Genomic DNA, 20,360 nt, shown 5'->3' with positions numbered 1-20,360 from the left:
TACAGAGCCTGTGGGTCCTGTCCATTTGCCCCTGTGTAGCCGGGGAGTGGTTAAAAGCACTGACTGTTGTCATTGCTACAGTTGGAGCCAATGCCGCTGCCGCAGCCAGAAGCAGAATCCCCACTACCTGCCTTCTGATCTTGCACCAGCGCCCCCTACTGGCAGAACTTAAACAGAACCCCTGCTTGCAAGGATTCTGAGAATTGTAGTTTCCACTCCTCCAGCATCTGAGATGCAAAACAAAGTATAGAGGACTGACAATATGTGGTCTGGATGGTATCATAGTGCTTTAGAAACTAAGTTATCATAGCACTTTAACCACTTAAACATTTATTTTAAATTAACTTTATTGTGATACAAAATACAAAAAAATCCTTTTTGACAATTTCTTTTATGGGAGAGTGAAAAAGATCACTGTTTTTTTAAATAAATTTATTTCTTATTTATTTATTTATTTTTGGCTGCATTGGGGTCTTTGTTGCTGTGCGCGGACTTTCTCTAGTTGCGGAGAGTGGGGGCTACTCCTCGTTGCGGTGCACGGGCTTCTCATTGCGGTGGCTTCTCTTGTAGCGGAGCATGGCCCCTAGGCGTGTGGGCTTCAGTAGTTGTGGCTCGCGGGCTCTAGAGCACTGGCTCAGTAGTTGTGGCGCATGGGCTTAGTTGCTCCATGGCATGTGGGATCTTCCCGGACAAGGGATCGAACCCGTGTTCCCTGCATTGGCAGGCGGATTCTTAATCGCTGTGCCACCAGGGAAATCCAAGATTACTGGTTTTATATTGGAGAATATCTTTGTGTTTAAAGAGTACTTAGGGGTATTTTAATTCACACAATTCAAAAGCAGCTAAATATGTTCATAAAAGGATAGCTCTTGCTGGGCCTTGCTGTGTCATCTATGAAAAGCATTCCTTTATCTTTAGTTAACCAAGTTATCTGAAGCTCAGCTGGAGGAAGCAAATTCTACTCTTTGAGAGGTTATATTTGACACTGGCTGACATTTTTCTGTGTCAAAATGCTTTCTCTGGCAGTTAAATCACCTGTTTGACCTCTGAGATTTTATATACTTTAATTGCATCCTTTATATGTTTAATTCTAATGGGAAATTATTTCAGATAAATAATCATCTGCAAGTTTACTTAAAATGAAATTGCTGTGCTTTGGAAAACCAGTACCTACATTGACAATAAATCTCTTTTAAGTTACTACTACTATGCATATATGTGTATATTCTTACTTCTTTAATCTCCATAAATCTTTTCAGTAAGTCTGTGAAGTGAGCCAGCTACTACTGACCCCAGTTTTTTTCTCCAGCTATGTTAGTCGACAGATCATTAGCTGTAGAACCAAGACAAGTCAGGTTCTATAAATAAATATTATTACAGTTTGCTTATGAATATGTATCTATAAGACCGCTCACAATTCCTATTCCAACAACATTAATTTTCTCATCATGCTACAGTCTAGAGCAGTGGTCTTCACACTGGGGCAAGCATACCATTTGGAGGTGTGCAGAGAAACTCACAAGGTAGAGGGCCTGGCTACTTTGAAGGGAATCAGTTTTCAGAGCCTCAATGCACATATGTCCAAAATGGATCTGTCTGAGGATATGTGCATGATGAGGATACAGGTCTTTTCCTAATATCGTTCTCCCCCTTTGCGGAAGGACTCCTACCTCTCTTCCATCTTACTATGATGTATTGACCTGGGGTTTTAAAACCTGTGGGGAACCAAATTGTGGGACAGTTTGGAATATTGGTAAGAAAGTAACTAAGAAAGAAAGTAAATGACCCGAATGATTTGATTAAACAACTTTTTGTAAGTCTGGTGGTTTCCATTTCTTTCCTGACAGCAAGACTGTAGGAGTCTTAAATGGCATGTTGGTTAATAGAAAAGTTAAAAATAATTTTGATGATAGATTGTTCTGTAAATCTTGGCATTGAGAAGGAAGCAAAAGCATTGAGTAACAATACTGTAACAAAACTCTCTCCGTTCCCATTAATTTATTTATACAGACAAGTTTTCTTGGCACATAAATTTATAAAAATGAAAAACAGGAATAGAATAGATGTTGAGCCCTAACTCATTCTAGTAATAAATAATCTTCAACCACAGATTACATGAACTAAGTGCAAAACCCCGGGCTTTTTTAACATTCTTCTAGAAAAGGGGCAGTGCATTTCCAACAAAATTTTACTTCTGAGTAATAATTCTTTTTCAAGATTCATCATATGTTATGTTTTTGTCAATTGTGTTCTAAAAGTAACTGTTATAACCCAATCAGAAAGGATTCTAATAGTTAGAAACATTGTCACAGAAAAAAATGTTAATTAAACATCAATTTATGTACATAATTTATTACGTGCAGAAGTATTTATTTACCTGTGCATTAACATAATACACATTAACACAAAACACAATATTTTCTACATAAAATATTAGGATATATGTATGTGGGAATGAAAATAAGAATTCAAAGAGAAAAGAGATTAGTGTCAAATTTTAGGCTATTGAAGAACTTGTTTTCACTGGATGATGGTAGGCGTCACGTGGCTATAGTACTTTATCAGATACAGTTGAAAGAATGACTTTAAAATGTCAGCATTTGTAGTGTACTGAAAATTACATCCATGGCAGATAGTGAAACTGATAAAGAAGACGTTTATATATCACTGTAAAAATACCTATGTGATACACTTAAAATTTTTATTTAAGGAGCATATGAGCAAAAATGTTTAAGGATCATTGGTCTGGACATATGCTCAGGTGTCTTGAGGGTAAGCATTACCACATGTCTCCGTCTCCCATGTGTTTTCTTTGTTTTCCCAGTTTGACCTCGTGTGTGTCAATGCTTGGATGCTGGACCTCACACAAGCCATCCTAAACCTGGGCTTCCTGGCCGGGGCATTCACCTTGGGCTATGCAGCGGACAGGTAAGCATGGGTATGGCAGCCAGTTTACATCTAGACAACGATGTGTACCTATGGAGAGGAAGGTGTTTCATGTTAACTATTAGAAAAGTATTCTTGGTAATTTTGGGAAAAAATCTGAATTCCTCCACTTATGACATTCATACCTGTTTGGCTGCACTAATTCCTTCCTTCATAAACTTCCTCTCCTCACCCCTTGAACTGTACAGATGGTTGAGGCTGCTCCCCTTGGGTCTGAATGCCTCTGAGAGGAAACACAGAGCAGCAAGGCCGTGACTTCATGGCGGGGCCCATGGCGGGCTGGTTGGATGCTGTGGAGGTGATTCCATGGGCTTCAGTAACTCGCTGATCACGGTTTGATTAATTTCGTCATAAGGTCGCCCCCTTACAAATTTGTTTCATTTAATTAAAACCAATTTTTGTATCTATTCTACAAATGAAAAACTCTGCAAAGAAAAAAGTTTTCCAAAAACCATGAAAAGAATTTGATCTATTCTTGAACATCCATAAGTTCCCCAGTTAATGGCAGACACAAAGTGAGTGTATATATTCAAGACAGTCGTGCTCTTTCTTCAGATATCCCCGTTTCAGACATTGTTGATGTAGGTTATTGTGCTCCTGTTTAACTGTTCCTCTATCCCAGTTCTAAGGATGAACATACTTGCAGTGATTTAACAATTCTCTCCATCCTCCATGTCTGGCTTACTGTTGCTCCCAGCACTCCAGCCCAGCGTCAGTGGGTCGTCGTGCTCGCAGTGGGCGGGGCTGGGAGCGCCTCTTGCAGAGCTGAGAACAGCAGTTAACTGGAGAATTCAAGACAAAATGCCCCCAATCCTGTAGGCAGTTGGTGGTCTGCATTTGACCAGACCAGGGCTTCAAAATGGGTGGACCCTTTGGCTCCTGTCCCTTCCCCTGTCTTCTTTTTCCTGTGTTGTCCCCCAGCCCTCCTCGGCATGTGACTTTCTCCTTAATCCTCTGTGTCTGGCGCTCTTTCCCTCTCTTTCGTCTGTGTCTTCCCTACTGTTTCTCCTTAAAGCCTTTTCAATTCCTTTTTCCTTCCTTAATTTTCCCCACACAACCCTCTCTTTCCTAACTGGCTGCCATTTGGAATTGAGTTATAGATTTTCAATATGTATTTCTTTCATTTTGTTGTTACGCTCCCTAATTTAAGCATTAGGTTTTGCTTCTTCGGCATGTTTCTCTTTCACAGCCAATCAACGTATCTTCCAACTAAAGTAACGTGACTAAAGGAGGGGGCTTTTCCTACCTGTGTTCCAGGAGGGGCTGAGCATCTGTCCTCAGATGTGACCCGGTCCTTTGGGGAAGAAGACAGAGCCGTGAATAATGCTGCCTCACCTCGGGGCTGACCGTCTTTCAGCTCCTTCAGTCTCTTATATTCTTGAAGGAACAGACAGAAGCAATTTAGTAGGTCATGTATCTGTGAGAGGAGAGTGAGAAAGGCAGAGAGTGAATTTAAAAACCTAGGGAAACCGAGACTACTTGTGTCTACACTCTGAAGCAAGATGCTGTGTGAATTTGATGGAAAATGTCTTTGAATCAAATCTCTCAAAGGTCATGGATGACAGGGCTTCACCAGCCAATAATCTGGCACAGCTATACTGAACCCCTTAGCATCAGACTCTCAGAATATTGCCTGCGGTGACCTGTGTCTTTTGCTTAAGTGCTTTAATAATGGCTACGTAAATGGTGAAAGTAAAACACAAAACTTAAGAACAAATCACATTTATTGTGAACTTGATAGTTTGTAAAGAGCTTTCACATTCGCATCTCAGTTTGGTCTCTACAACCTCACCGTAGAAAAGATAAAAGAAAAAAAATCACAAGCAAACAAACAAAACCTGCGTCTTGAATTGCTTAAGAAATTCACCCAAAGTCGCATGACTGGTGGGTGGTTGAGCCAGAAGGCCAGACCTCCTGGCTGTCAGGACCATTTTAGCTTCTTTCTGTCCCTTTCTCCTCTGACCCCACCCACAGAAATGCTAGGAAGTGTCCAAGCTGTGCCACTGGAGTGACTATGGGAAAAGAACGTTGTGATGGAGAGGCGTTGTGATGGAGAGGGTCATCTCTTTGGAAACTGCATTCCCAAAGGATGCATTCCATGCCTTAAATTTTGTAATGTCATTTCAGAGGCATATGTTTTTATTTGCCCTGGCTTTGCTATAAAACAAAGCGTAGCATTTTCAGCAATCCTTGATGTGGTAATAATGAACCTATAAAGGACACAAGTTCTGCACTTAAACTTCCTTTAACAACACTTCCAGTGAGAGTCTTCTCATTGTGTTGAAGAAAACGTTCAAGGTAACCTCATCCTTTCTCTTTCTCAAAAAGGTACGGCCGAATGGTCATTTACTTAATATCCTGTTTCGGTGTTGGCGTTGCTGGTGTTGTGGTGGCATTTGCACCCAATTTCCCTGTGTTTGTGGTCTTCCGCTTCCTACAAGGCGTGTTTGGAAAGGGAACATGGATGACTTGCTACGTGATTGGTAAGACCTGGCTATGCCTCCTCGTCTGTTTGAGAACCAGGGTTAGGTGGGTGAGAAGTGCCGCTGGTCAGCCTTCCTCCTGCGAGTGTGGTGAGGCTTCATTGCTGCAACGTTATTTCTGCAAATAGGAGGATGCAGGGGCAAGATGCTGACTCTTTAGAAATTAAAGTTCCATCTTGTTTTGGGAACCAAATATGACTCTCGCCAAATACTGGGGTGAACCACTTTCTAGCACGGCCATACTGTTATCACATAGTTTCTTGCTTTGTTTTCTTAGAGATTAATCTTTAGAAAAGCTTCAGTAGTTCCTCGAAACTTTTTTTTTTTTTGGCTGTGCCATGTGGATTGTGGGATCTTAGTTGCCTGACCAGGGACTGAATCCAGGCCCTCAGCAGTGAAAACACAGCGTCCTAACCGCTGGACCACCAGTGAATTCCCCCTCGAAACATTTTTAAAGCATTTTCCATGTATATCTGTGATACAGTTTGAGGTAACATTGCTGTGCTCTCAAATATTATTTCCTTAATTCGATTCCTTCCGCACAAGTGGAGAACTTTTTTGCCGTGCAGGAGATATGACCTGAAAATGAGAAGTTCATTGGTAACCCTTTGCTACCTTCCATACCTAGAAAGTTGGACGTCTGAGTGTGAAGGAAAGAAAAACTTCTCTTTGCTCCTATTACCGGGGAAGGTCCTGGCTGCTACCTTTCCAGTAGTGTCTGGAATAGGCACCCACTCAAAGTCGTGGTGGATCTGTGACCAGGGAAATGTGAAACCTCCTCTTTGATTATCACCCCAGATCTGTGGGCTTTCACTCACTTCTGTTACTGCTGGACAACCCCTCTTTGGGGTGCCCACTTTGGGGGCCCTTTGAAGATCTTTTTGTGGGCGAGGAAGGAGAGAGAGAGCTGGGGGGGACTGACGGTTGATGGCTGGAGTAGAAGGGATAACTTTGGACCATGAAGCGTTTTTAAGGAGACGCCAGTCTGTGTGAGTTTTCCTAGTTGTGATCTTAGGGCAGCAATAAGGTAACATACGCCAGGATGATCAGAATGGAATTAGGGACAGATAGAAACAGATCAGCGGGAGGGGAGGGGAGGAAAGGATGCCAGCAGTAAAATTCCTCATGTGATTTTAAAAGAAATATCACACAAATGAAAGGTCCAGCACCGTGGAGAGAATTATCATTTGATAGAAACTATCTTGTGATAGTGAAAAATTTATCTGTAGAATCTAATGTTCATGATGAATCACCTAAAGAGACTGTAATATGCAAATCTTTAAAGACTGTGATAAAACCTAGCCACTTGATTATATTTATGTTTTGATAATTACAACTACTTTTCAAAATAGTCATCATCTAAGCTTTCCTAAAACCAATACATATATTCTTTATATACCCGGAAGGGTGCTGGGCTGGGTGTGTAGGGGGATGGCACATGCTTGTTGATAATGCAGAGAAGAGGGGGAGAGGAAGGGACCTGAGCTGTCTGGGAAGCACATCCCCATCAGGTCAGTGCCTTCAGGATCTTTGAGAGTCCTGTATAGTATTCTAGCGATGCTGATGGATGGATGTCACAGGTGTAACGTCTCTGTTTGTTTGTTTGTTTTGGAGCTGATCTTGAGCTTCCCTAACCTCTCTGTTTGTTTTCCTTCAGTGACAGAAATAGTAGGTTCAAAACAAAGGAGGATTGTGGGAATAGTGATTCAAATGTTCTTCACCCTTGGAATCATAATTCTCCCTGGAATTGCCTACTTTATCCCCAACTGGCAAGGGATCCAGCTAGCCATCACACTGCCTAACTTCCTCTTCCTCCTTTATTACTGGTAATGTGGTTTTGGTCATTATCAAATTTATTCTTATTCCACAGAAATGTAGAATCTGTGCTTCCAAACCAACATGAAAATGAAGGCGAGATTTTCTAACATCTCCAGAATGGCTATGGGCTTTGCGAATTTCTAGAGCTTTTTTATTGGTTTTTGACTAATAGTTACTATTAAATTAATAAAATTGAAAAACACCTTTAAAATAGAGTATTAATTATGTTTTATTATTTTTTAATATTTTTATGAAAACTACAAGGCAACAAACCATATCTGCCAGTATTTCAACATGCAGTTTAAATCCAATGAACAAGATTTGCTTCTCTGTATGTTTTATTAAGCAAATTAATGTGACTCAGGAATTCTCAGGGGAATAAGAAAATGTTAAGAGAATCAGAAAATTAAGTTGTCAGAAAGCTACAGGTGTATGCATTTTATTCTTATTAGAATGAAAATACTTTAATCATCCTCTAATTTAATTTTAATATATGAGCAAACCAGTTTACGTAAATTGGGTTCTTAACCTTTCCCTAAATGTTCATTAAATCCCAGTTTTTTTCATCTTTGTAATTGAGGACTGTATATTCTAAGACAGCCTTCTTGCAAGAGCAATGTAATATTGATTATTTTTATCATGAGCAATGATTCAATTATCAAGTGAGCATTTTTTCCCATCCGTTATAAACTTGCAAAGATAATCTGTGTTTCAAAGAGCCAGTTCTAAGCTCTCAGAATCTCTGAAACATGTATCTGATCGCAAGATCCATTTCGATAGAGCAATTCAAGTCATAAACTTTTAAGTTTTGAGATTCGCAGGCATAACTCAAAAAAGACTTCTTCTCACCAGGGTGGTTCCTGAATCTCCCCGCTGGCTGACTACTCGGAAGAAAGGAGATAAAGCATTAAAAATCCTGAGGAGCATTGCGAAATGCAACGGGAAATATCTCTCGCCAAATTACTCAGAGGTAATCTTACATATTACTAGTAACAAGTATTGTTAAAGTGGGTGAATTAATTTGCCACTTATGCACATATTATCAAATATATGACTAATTTTTACTTTGACTTTAAAAAAACTTTGGGAAGAATCATAAGGTGTATTAAAGAAGAAATAATTGCAAAGTTGTAATAGCATTGTAATTGAGGTGAATTGGTCATTTAGTCCATATTTTAATAGTTGAACCAAGTTACTTGAATTACTATACTTATATAGTATATATAAGTATATATAGTATATATTAATATACTATATATACTATACTATATTATATACTATACTATATTATATACTTACTATACTATTACCTATACTACTATAGGCCCCATAGTAATTCATCATTCATTCATCTTAATTGGACAAACTATAAATCTTTTCTTGACATTCAATTTAAGTCTAAAGATTTGTCTTTAAATTTAGTCTTGGAAGTATTATCTCTGCCAACCAGAGCTTGGGCAGTAATGTAATATTTCAACCTTTAGACTTACACACGCTGAATAGTCTGCCCTCCCTCCCTCCCTCCCTCCCTTCCTCCCTTCTTTCCTTCCTCCAGCAAAGGCTTTTTGGGTGCCTCTGTGTCACTGCATTAAGAGAAAAGGGGGTGGTGTATTAAAAGCTCATTCTTGTCTTTTCAAACATTTGATATGCAGCCGAAGACATATACGTGTATTTGAAGCAATGCCTGAATAATTAGAGAATAACATATAAAAAGATATGATTTTTGCTTTAGCTGCAAAGACTAAGTGAATGCAGAATAACAGAGAATTATTATAAAAATAATATTTAATAATAATTTTTTAAAATTTATTTATTTTGGGCTGAGTTCGGTCTTCGTTGCTGCGCACGGGCTTCTCTAGTTGCGGCGAGCAGGGCTACTCCTTGTTGCAGTGCCCGGGCTTCTCATTGCGGTGGCTTCTCTTGTTGTGGAGCACGGGCTCTAGGCACGCAGGCTTCAGTAGTTGTGGCATGTGGGCTCAGTAGTTGTGGCTCGCGGGCTCTAGAGCGCAGGCTCAGTAGTTGTGGCACATGGGCTTAGTTGCTCCGTGACATGTGGGATCTTCCCAGACCAGGGATCAAACCTGTGTCCCCTGCATTGGCAGGCCGATTCTTAACCACCACCGCAACACCAGGGAAGTCCATAAGAGGAATTTTTAAATGTTTAATATTAATATTGCTAACATTGTTTTCTTTTGTAGCATTCAGTTTGTTTTGCTAGAAACGTTCTGATAAAAATGGGTTTGTGAGTTGTATTGTCAACTCCCCAGCTTCCTAGCTCCCCAGAACCTGGTCGGTTATATTCGGATTTCTACCTTCTTCTTTCACTCTTACATTAAGCGACAAGCAGTAGGCTCTGTGTTTACAAAGGTTTCAACTGACCAACTGTCACTGTTGGAAGTACATTAATGATTTACCTTGAAGTTTACAGGTCATAAAATATATGGTAAAGATAAAACGTGATCTGTTCTAACCATGAAGACTAGTTGATCCTTGTCATTCTTTGACTGAGAACATTTGAGCTGTGCTTCTAGGGAAAATAATATCCCACTGCCCTCTCAGCTTGCTCTGGTCACACGAGCCATTGGTCTGCACAGCTGGATCAAATGAATGATACTTTGTACTCAGTTTTAATGGCCAAATGAGTATTTTTGCTATTCATCATCAGTATCCTGAAGACATTGCATGTAGTCCCAGAGCTAAGCATGTGTAAGATCTAAATCAAGGTTTTAAGAGTATAGAAAACATAGTGTGTGCTGATTGCTTATGAAAGAAGATGCTGCGTTAACCAGGCACATTGTGTGTTATCATGAGTGTTGCTGAGAGGCCAGAGGATGATTCCCAAAATAGCTGCTATTCCACATCCTATGAGTGTCCAGTCCAACACCCACTGACCCGCTTCGAATTCATGAGCAAGATAGAGATCATTTCAGCAGGGAAGTACTTAAATGCTCTGCATCATTGTGATTGTAAAAGATCAGGAACTATGGATCCCATGGCTTCCAAGACACTTGAACTCTAGTTTTGAGCAGTTAGATGATCTCCATTTGAAAGTCAGGTTTGATCAGACTTCCGTTTCTCCAGGACTTCAGTTACTCTAGGATCCTAGCTACCACTGTAGCTGTAGGATCCTAGTGATAGGTGTTGTGATAGGTTGATAAGCCTCTTCGGTCTTTTTTAACCTATAGGTTTTCTTTTTCTAGCAACTTTTTCTAGCAACTTTGGTGGAGAATGCTACGGCATTTTCTCTCTGTTGAGTCTTCTGAAGTCTAAATTTCACTGATTACATCTCTTCAGATCCTTTAACATGACCCTCTGTCTTGTATTCCCTGTGATGGAATACAACTAAATATAACTAAATTAGTAGTTAGATCTAGAGTTAAGCAAGTTCAGGTTTGTCATTTTGGGCAAGACTACTTCATAAGTGGCTTTGTACATTTCCATTAAGAGACACCTAGTATCTCTGTGCCTCTCTATTCTTTTGTGATGTTAACTGCCACTGATAATCATTGCCTGTATTTATTCATTCATCAGAGATTGCAAATTGACAATATTCACATTTTGTCATTATTTCTTCATCTGTTACTGGAATACTTATATAAAGACTAACTTATCCCATCAACTGAGATAACTCTCAGATACAGTTCCTATAGGAAAGGCAGGATATAGGCATAATTCTTTCTTTTCAAATTAGCAAATTGGTTGCCTGCATTCTCGAAGTGATCAGTGCATTGTGGGCTATGGGTTTTTTAAGCCTCATTATGACCTCCTGGATTTATACATACTGTGTATGTTTCAGTCTTCTGCAGTTATTGTTATCATCCTACTGATGCTCAAATTGCCCCCGTCTTTGGACAGACGAGGCTCATCTTTGCTGGTTCCTGAGTCCCTCTGCCACAGCTCTAGTAGTTTCTGAATGCTTCCTTGCTCATTAGCATGACAAGATTTTCCAGGCTTGTCTTGTAAGTTCCAGTCTCATGCTTGTAATCACCTGCTTCTCAATGGGGGCTTCAGTTTTTGAAATAAATGTCTTCAAACTGACCCTGTCCATCTCCAGCCTTTAAAAATTGTACCACCTAAGTAGAAAGGCAAAGTATTGTCTTTAAAAAGGGAAAGAATTTTAAAATGTAAAGACATTTAAAACACCTTGCTAATAGCTGAATTCAGTCAAATTATAGGCCAAACCATAGTTTTCTATTTCAGAGATATTAATGTTTCCACGAAACATGATTATGTGCAAAATTCCTCTTTGAATACTCAGAAATACTGGTAGGTAGTGCAGGCATTTGACTTGAACTCCAGCACCAGCACCAAGGCAGAATCCTATTATAGTTTTGGGGGTAATGCTATCAATTACTCCTGTTTTGGCAACTCAAGGAACTATTGCCCATGTCAACAGTAGGACCACCAGGAAACCTTATGGTTACGCAGTCACCTCACACCTTCAGAAACCCTCCGTTGCCTTAGCTGGTATCCCTGCTCTCTGGATATGATAACATCAAGGCACCCATGCCCAAGGCTGGTTGCGCAATGCTCTCCTTACACTTTTCACGGAACCTCTCTTTGGTAAATCCTGACTTTTGGAAGAAGTCATTACCATGTAAATGACCTCATCCCCCAAGACCTCTCCAATTCCCACCTCTTCCTAGGGGTGCACATCCTAGGTTGCAGTGAAGCTAGAATGAATTAGAAAGAACCTGCTTGGTAGCAAAGCAGCCCTAGGAGATCTGGCAGCTGTACCCTCCTCTCGTCACAATAGCTTCAGCCACCTCCCAACACCAGCCTGTTCCATCACTGACACCAGAGGTGCTGGTCTATTTTAGGTCCGAGAAGCAGAAGCGGTGGGGGCGGGTACCGTTCAGAGCAGAAGCTGTAAAGGCATCACGAGCTTCTGACAGCTCTTTTGCCCTTTCCTTCGGGTGCAAGAACAGCACATCCCAAACTGGAGCTGTTCCTTCAGCGTGGGTCCACAATGAGAAGAGTTTCAACTAGGAACAGAGCTATAGCAGCTGACCTACAGCTGAGACATGGAATGTGGCCAAGAAATCATTGTTGCCCCTGTAAACTACAGTCTGCTAAAGGTGTCTCCGTAAGCTACAGAGATTTGAGGGTGTTTGTTTTTGCAGCCAAAGCTAACTCATGTAGCTGATAGTAATAGTACTGGTTCAGTTGCCAAAGTAGGGTTTGGTGATCCAACACGTTTTTTGCTATCTAGATGACACCGGATTGTGGTAGATTAGATTATTGTTTGAAAGAGTCCCATCTTCCCCCTCGTTTCCAATGAATGAAGATACTTCCTGGCTCCGCTGATGCAGGGCAGAGCAATGTAACCTGCTTTGGTCTCATGATGGCTGAAGTGTACGGCCTGCCCTACGACTTCGGGCTTGGCTGTTCGGGTTGCTTTGGCCAATGGTAGGTGACCAGATGTGATGCAGTAGAGTCATGAAATGTGCTTGGGCTTGATCTCTGGGCTTCAGCCAGCACTGTGAGAAGAATACTTCCAGGTTCTCCTACTGACCACATAGAAGGCTAAGAGACATTTGGAGGAAAGCTGCTCTAGCAAAGTCTCCCCAAACCTAGGTCAGCAGTCTCCCAGCCAGCCCACCGATGTGTGAGCTCAATGAATGCTTATTCTTTTATGCCACTATGCTTGTTACAGTGCATTATTTATCAAAAGTCAACTGATATCCTGATTAAATAGCCCTTGTCACTTACTGACCTGGATTATACAACTACACAGGTAGTAACTCTGGAAGCAGTTTTGGTTTCATTTTTTTAAAAAAGGATTTTAAAGGCCCTTATCCTAAAGATCTCTCTCTCCCCCTCTTGTCTTCATGTGGGATATGCTCATGGAAAATAGTAGGCTACAACTGTAGTTAACAAAGAGGCTCTAATACTACCGAACTGAATATGTCCATATTTGTTGGTGATATTGTTATGCTCTGTTGACTCAAAAACCTGTAAGGCTTGATGGTAATTTCCTTACTTTTATGATATGCTTATATAGTTCATTGTTCATAGCTAATCACAGTTTATTGAAATGTCAGTAGTAGATGTTATGCTGATAATCATTCATGCATAAACACACTCATGGGCAGTTCCCATGGTAACATGTTTGGGTGACATCAAGAGCTGATACTTGAGCTTTCTGATTGCAAAGGGAACATCATCAATATCAATGATCCCACTCTGATATATTTCCAAAATTGAATATATTAAAACCTCATTAAAAAGTGTCAGGCTAATTTTTAGGTTACCTTAGTTACCAGAGAGACTTCCAACTCTTAATAGCTGCCATATTTCCTATATTTTAATGAACCGTCACAGAAGCATCAATATTGTTCCAGAGAGGGACTTTCCAGCTTTGGGAATGTCTGTTTCTGACATTTCCTTTCCAAAGGGGATTTTTATAAACATAAGTTTTGTTCTTCCAAAAGAGAAACCACACCATGATTCTGGCTGTCATGAAGCCCATGTGAGTTGTGTGGTATTTTCGTCCAGTTGTGCTGTCTTTGTTAGTTTTTGTGTTTAATTATTATCTCAGACTTGAAACTTAAAAACTCTCCCATAGAATTCATTTCAAAAGATCCAGAGAAAGTAATTTAGGCCCAAGCAGTGACCGTGTCAAGAGTGGGAAAGGTGTGAGTCTAGAAAATAGTAAAAGACGGTGGGAAAAAAAGTCTCTGGAAACTTAAACTTGTACATTACTTTCCCTTAACAGAAGTAAATCTTCATTCTTTGACTTCACACAGAATAAATGATTCCAGTTCTACCAGCAAAGCCGTCATCCTTAACATGACATGTTAAAATGATTACTGTAACATGCATGCCACCACATTAGCTTTAATTTAGAATATTCTTGAATGCATAAAAAAATGTCAGGACACTTCATATACTAAACATAAAATGGACCTTTGGAGCTGAGAAATAATTTAATAGTACTCTAGTTAAATCCATTTTTGGAAATAGCCTGAGTTATATAAATGGGCTATGTTTCAATTCTAATTAGTTCCCATGTCTTTAACTTTTTGAATATAAGATAATATTGCATGAATAGGGGAAAATGTTTATGCTACCATTTAAAAAGCCATAAAAACAGCAGTGAAGGACTGTTGAATCCAGAGCGAGTTCCTTTCCCGAGCTGGGTGATGAAATAGTAAGTTTCTTCCACTAAAGGAAATTTGGCCTAAAATCTTCCAGGTCAGTGGGCTCTCATTTCACCTGTACAAATCTTGAGGGAGAATGATCCAGAGCACCATATGGCTTTAATTGAGCTAGAAATCCAAGTGTCATATCTCTTAAAGAATGAGATTACAGCCCTGGAGAGGGCAAGGCAGATTTTCAGGGCAGCTCCCCAAAGAGCAGCATTTTGAGTGAGGAACTCTGGGAGACAGGCCTTCTCTCCCCTTCCCTGAAACTGACCTTCCAGAGTCCCTCTTGAAATAACTGGACTATATGCTCTTGCCATGGTCTTAAGGCTTGAGAAGTATATATCAGAACTGTGAAAGAAAAGTACTCAGCCTCAGTGTTACATACATATAAATAAATATATATGTAGATATAGTGATACCAGTCAGTCCTGGTGTCTGATGACATCTTTCTAACAAGTAATTGGATCTACAGAACCCAGGACAACTAATGGACTCAGATGGTGACCAGTAGGGTGACCAGTTGTCCTTGTTTGCCCAGGAGTGGGAAGATTTCTAGGATACTGGTCTCAAAGCTAAACCTAAAGAAAGTCTCAGGCAAATGGGGGTGAGTTGGTCACCCTGTGACTAGGTCAGTCCTCACCTTCCCAGCTATGCTTAGAGGAGAATACCAAAGATGTATATTTCCTGGCTTCACAAGCCCCTCCCAGCCCAATGGGACCCTGATCCCTATGAGAAGACAGTGGGATGCCTGGCCTGACTAGAGGATGGGACCTGGGATTTCCCGACGTCAGATGCAAGCTGCTGGGGCCCCCAGGTGCCTGCCAGGCTTCCTCTTTCTTCCTCAATCCCTAATTCCTTTAAAAAAAAAAAAGAAATTTTACAGCCTTTATTTTGAAGGTCTAACATGAAGTGATATTCCTTTGAAAAAAAACACACACTTTATTAATGTATGATTGACATGCAGAAAGCTGTACATATTTCATGTATACAACTTGCTCAATCCCCTGTTTCTACTATAGTTCTTAATCTGGACTTGAACCCTGGTTGTTTGACTGGGGCCCTGGCCCCCTGCATACTTTCTGCCTGTTCTTTCTTTCAAAAGTGGGGTCCCACTGCTGATGTCTTTGCTCATCTGTTGTCATAGAGTTAGATGTTGCCCCTGCTGATATCTGCTGCCTGATCTTTCTGGAGACTGCGGCTGCTGAGAACCCGTCCTCCAGGGGGGTCCCATACGGGACGGCAGTGCTGGCCCACAGGAGACCCAGGTGTCCCCTCCCCCCACTGGCCTCTCTTGATGTACATTCTTGGTCCAGACCCAGAGCCAAAGCACTTGCATTCACCTGGCCCGCTCTCCCTAAAGCTGAGATTCCAGCAAACACCTAGGCAAAATGGTGTTGGATTATGACACAAGGGGAGGAGTTCCAAGCTCTACATAGTGACATTTAGAGGCATGTCAACTCCTCATTCATTAGTTACAGGATCTGGGAACAATGGACTCCTCCCTTTTTCCATCTCAAAGGCTGATCCTTGCCCTTCAGAACAACAGCCCTCGTGTTTGAGCCCCAGCACCCCTGTGGTGATGCAGAGAAGCATTTGCCTTTTTCTGGCCTAGCCCATGCCCTGGTGGCATTACACACTAAAGCTAATTAAAATATAAAACAAAATGAATAAGCCGCACAGGCTTATTTTATCCTGTTAATATTGATTGCTCTTTTTTGTGAGAATAGTGAAAACGCCTACTTTAGTTATTTTAATTCTGGGTCTTTCTAACAGAATAAAAAGTGAGTTTGCTTTTGCTCTTGCTTTTTGAACACTTGCCAAGAGAATGGTCCTCTAACACCGTCTTTGAAACCTTCATATTCTATCGTGTGAGAGAGGAAGATAGCAGCTTCTTCCAGTGTTTTGTTCCTGTGCCACTTGGCCCACTCTTGTGTTTTTGGCAAAAGCAGTCTCTGCAGTCCAAATTGCTGTGCTTCCCTACTGTGAATAAATGAGAAAATACTAGCTCTTTGTGAAAGTGTTCCGTGCTTTGGAGGCCATGATGGTTACAACTTCCAGAACCCTGCACATCCAACTCCCTGGCAGGAATTCCCGGGCATTATTCCTAATCCAGAGCTGCTGTTGCTATGACAATGCTGCTTGCTAGATCTCCAGTCCATTAGGAAAACTGCCTTTTTTCAAGAAATAATCCTAAGAAAAGAGATGCAGCCTGGGTGAAATTGTTTCAGTTCTCCAGGGCTAGGTTGATCGTTGGAGTATACAGACATGCTCCTTTGATGTAGGTAAACGTGAGAAAATTGTGCTAAATAATAACAGAGAAAACACACTGGGATCTATTTGCTTCCATCCCTAGAGGTTCCCCCCAGGTAGATGGTATAAAAGGTATCAGGTGCTAGATTTTCAAGGGCTAAATCTTCCCTTCCCTGGAAAAAATAAAAATTACGATCCATCTAACAGATGGCTGGATGGAGAACATCCAGGTTGTGTTGCAATAGCAACACTTCTTCATGTGGATACAGGTATGAACGGGACCAAGCCCATGCAATCCAGGATGGCTAGATTTCTTGGTTTAGAACAAATAATATGGGTCTGTGCTGTTTTCATTTTTCTTTGAATCTGGCACTATTGGAGGGAAGTATAATTTAATGTACAGAAAGGGGACCTGATCGAGAGGAAGCCTTCCTTCTTCAAATAGTGAATGTACCTTTCTTAAGGTGGCTGAATAAAGGAAGCTTTAAAGAGTGAAGCAGTCCTTATATCCTTCCCAGGAAAAGGACTTGGGGAATGTTGGGGTAAATGGCCTGAACCAAGGACACTCTTATGCTAGAAAAGCAGATCTTTGTTACCATCCCTAGGAATGGGCATTGAGGGTGACCAAAGAAGAATGTTCCGGCTAACACACTCCTGCCTCGCAGCATCTGTGACCTCAGCCCCAGAGTCGATGGAAGAATCATGTGGCAGTCTGTCCCAGGGGGCCACAGATCCTTGGGGACCATCAAGTTACTGCAAAAGTCCACAAACCATTTGCAGCCAAGTCTTGTCTGTAGAATGAATGAATACATCTTGGATGAATATATACTATTATTTCAGATGAAAGTAGATGCCGTTGTGTTGAATAATGACTAATGAATTGAAAGACATTAAGTTCGTAGTAAATATGTGTTATGTTGATGTCTCAGTGAACAGAATTAAAAGCACAATTCCTATCATGTGGGCAACCATTAAATTCTTTGACATTAACCAGAAGTCCTCATACTCAGTTAGGACAAGAGTCACTGATCAGTAAGCACAAATAGGATTTGTGTCCATCAGTTGGACAACTGTTCCCTGAGCTCTCAGAGTTCAAGTTATATGAAGTTCTCAGAAAAAGCTGAAGGACCCCACAGAGTCTTGATAAACAGAATTCTTGACAACTTCCGAGATTCGTTCAGTTTTTTTGAATTCAATAAAATAAACTCAAGTTCATTATATTCTGCTCTTTCACTGACCTTAAGGACAAGCTCTTCCTCTGAAGTGGCGAGAGTTGAGCAACTTGGTGTACAATTGTCTTACTGTCTCTCAAAGGGGGATCCTTGTGTTCTTTCTTGTTTATGTTGCAGAGCCAACACACCACTAACAGTTTAGATCTTGAGGGAGACTGAGGAAGGCTTACTGAATGAATACTCAGCACGATTATTTCTATGACACCAAGAATGATAGAGATTAAGTACTTACCCCATGTGTTTATCACTAGTGGAGTCTCCAGGCTTAAATACTTCTCTTTGAAACCTGACATGGACAAATTTTACCAAAGACAATTCAAGTATTCACTCTGCAATTCATAACCGTTAACATGCTGTATTTATACAGGCTGATCTAAAATTAGCAGGGGACAGATTTGATGGCAATTGAGTGAAACATGGGCTCCATGCCATGTAGTGTTCTTCCCACAGTTCTGTAAACTATATGGTACACTTGGTTGTCTAAAAACAACCGGCCTGTAAAGTTCAAGTTGATTATTAATTACTGCATTGAAAATATTTTTCACCTTGCACACTGAATCGTGGAATATTTTATCTGGTCACCACATGTTTAGAAAAACCATTTCAATGTAACTGACATGAGGTTGTCCCACAAACTGACACACAACGCAGCAGGAATTCATCTTCATTTGTTCACCCATTTACTCAGCAAATAGTTACAGAACACTAGGTTCAAAACATCTAGTTTTAAACAACCTCTGTGCAATAGTCACTTTCCAGAATGCCTCCCAACGTGCATTCAAGGTGCCTTACATTTTCTCTAATTCTGTATGGTTGGTTTTCTTTCTTTCTTTTTTGAGCTGTTTTCAGGTCCCCTCTCTAATCGTTCCTTACCTATTCAAATATACTCAGTTTCATCATATAGATAAGTTGAATATAGCTAAATATAATTTTTTCCTCTCATTTAAAGTGGAAGAACAGCTTAAATCTCAAGTGTAGAATTTGGAAACCATATCAGTGTGTTTTAATTTTGATGGCACTTGTCTACAGAAGGGTATCCTAATTGGATCTCAGTTAGTACATCTGTTAAGGATGGAAACTCACCTATGTATTTGTTGGAATATAATAAAACAAGTCACATTTCAAAGTTAGAGTAGAGAGTGAATGCAGTATAACATTAATACACATCACTGTGGTCCAGAGTGAAGCCATGAGACTGAACAGGCTTCACCATCAAAAACCTCCAGAGTCAGAATTCCAGGGATGGCTGAGTAATATAGCACAGGGAGATCAGATCGGTGCTTTGTGACCGCCTGGAGGGGTGGGATAGGGAGGGTGGGAGGGAGGGAGACGCAAGAGGGAAGGGATATGGGAACAGATGTATGTGTATAACTGGTTCACTTTGTTATAAAGCAGAAACTAACACACCATTGTGAAGCAATTATACTCCAATAAAGTTGTAAAAAAAAAAAAAAGAATTCCAGGGATGGTGTGTACCACCCACTCGTGGCTTGTACTTAAAAGCATCTCATCCCTCTCTAAAGATGGTTCTGCCTGAACAATAAAGTACATGCCAATGAACAATAAGTAACTGTATGCAGAAAAATATTTTGCAAATCAAGAAACAGAGAAGGGAGAAGCTTGCAAATTCTAGAACTCACCAAGGACTACGATACTTATTGGGGTGCGTGTCAACTGCTTTTTTAGCAGTTCAGCTGTACTTGACTTTCTTTGGAAAATTTCTCAGCTTTCCCCAATACATGTAAATAAACATGAAACTAAGGGCTTTCTGAGGTGCAGAAGTAAGGCAAAATTTGAATAGTTGGCAAGTCTAGAAGCACTGAAAGCAGAGGAAGTTCCAAGATGACCTCTAAGTAGCTCTGTAGGAGGTGGTTTGGGTGACTGTCATTTTTCTTTGAGCACAGAGTTGAGTAAAGCCTGTCTCTGCATGCGCTACAGCCATCGTTGGGCTGTGCAGGCCCCTCTCATGTTTGTTTGATTTGATTTTCCCTTCCTCCACTCTCCCCACTCTGCCCTCAACAGGTCCCCAATTGAATGTGCTTGATTTATGCCCTTTGTTATTGATGTGTCCTTATAAACCAGAGCTTGTGGTATGTGTGGGTTTAGGTGACATAAATGGCATTGTGCTGCTCTAGATCTTGTTTCATTTCTTACTTTTTCATGGAGCAATGTTTTTTTGTGTTTTTGTTTGTTTGTTTGTTTGTTTTTGCGGTACGCGGGCCTCTCACTGCTGTGGCCTCTCCCGTTGCGGACCACAGGCTCCAGACGCGCAGGCTCAGCGGCCATGGCTCACGGGCCCAGCTGCTCCGCGGCATGTGGGATCTTCCCGGACCAGGGCACGAACCCGTGTCCCCTGAATTGGCAGGTGGACTCTCAACCACTGTGCCACTAGGGAAGCCCTGGAGCAATGTTTTAAAGGTCTCCCTGTGTTGCCCACACATAAGTGCTGCGTGGTTTTCATCAGTACCTCCTGCTGTATTTCA

The 20,360-nt window shown here is 40.9% G+C and overlaps 1 protein-coding gene across 2 annotated transcripts in view; it reads left to right on the top strand.

Moving 5' to 3' along the window:
* SLC22A3 (solute carrier family 22 member 3) overlaps window positions 1-20,360 on the top strand; it is an 82,679-nt gene that overhangs the window by 30,730 nt on the left and 31,589 nt on the right. For both annotated transcript variants that reach the window (XM_060114603.1, XM_060114604.1), the window contains exons 2-5: window positions 2,825-2,928; window positions 5,275-5,429; window positions 7,087-7,255; window positions 8,100-8,217. In XM_060114603.1, coding sequence (XP_059970586.1) covers window positions 2,825-2,928; window positions 5,275-5,429; window positions 7,087-7,255; window positions 8,100-8,217 — 546 coding nt within the window. The remainder of the gene's footprint in view (window positions 1-2,824; window positions 2,929-5,274; window positions 5,430-7,086; window positions 7,256-8,099; window positions 8,218-20,360) is intronic.

Source organism: Mesoplodon densirostris, chromosome 12 (genome assembly GCF_025265405.1).
Source record: "Mesoplodon densirostris isolate mMesDen1 chromosome 12, mMesDen1 primary haplotype, whole genome shotgun sequence".
NCBI lineage: Eukaryota > Metazoa > Chordata > Mammalia > Artiodactyla > Ziphiidae > Mesoplodon > Mesoplodon densirostris.
Note: the sequence above shows the minus strand (reverse complement) of the source record. Positions and strands in the feature narration are given on the sequence as shown.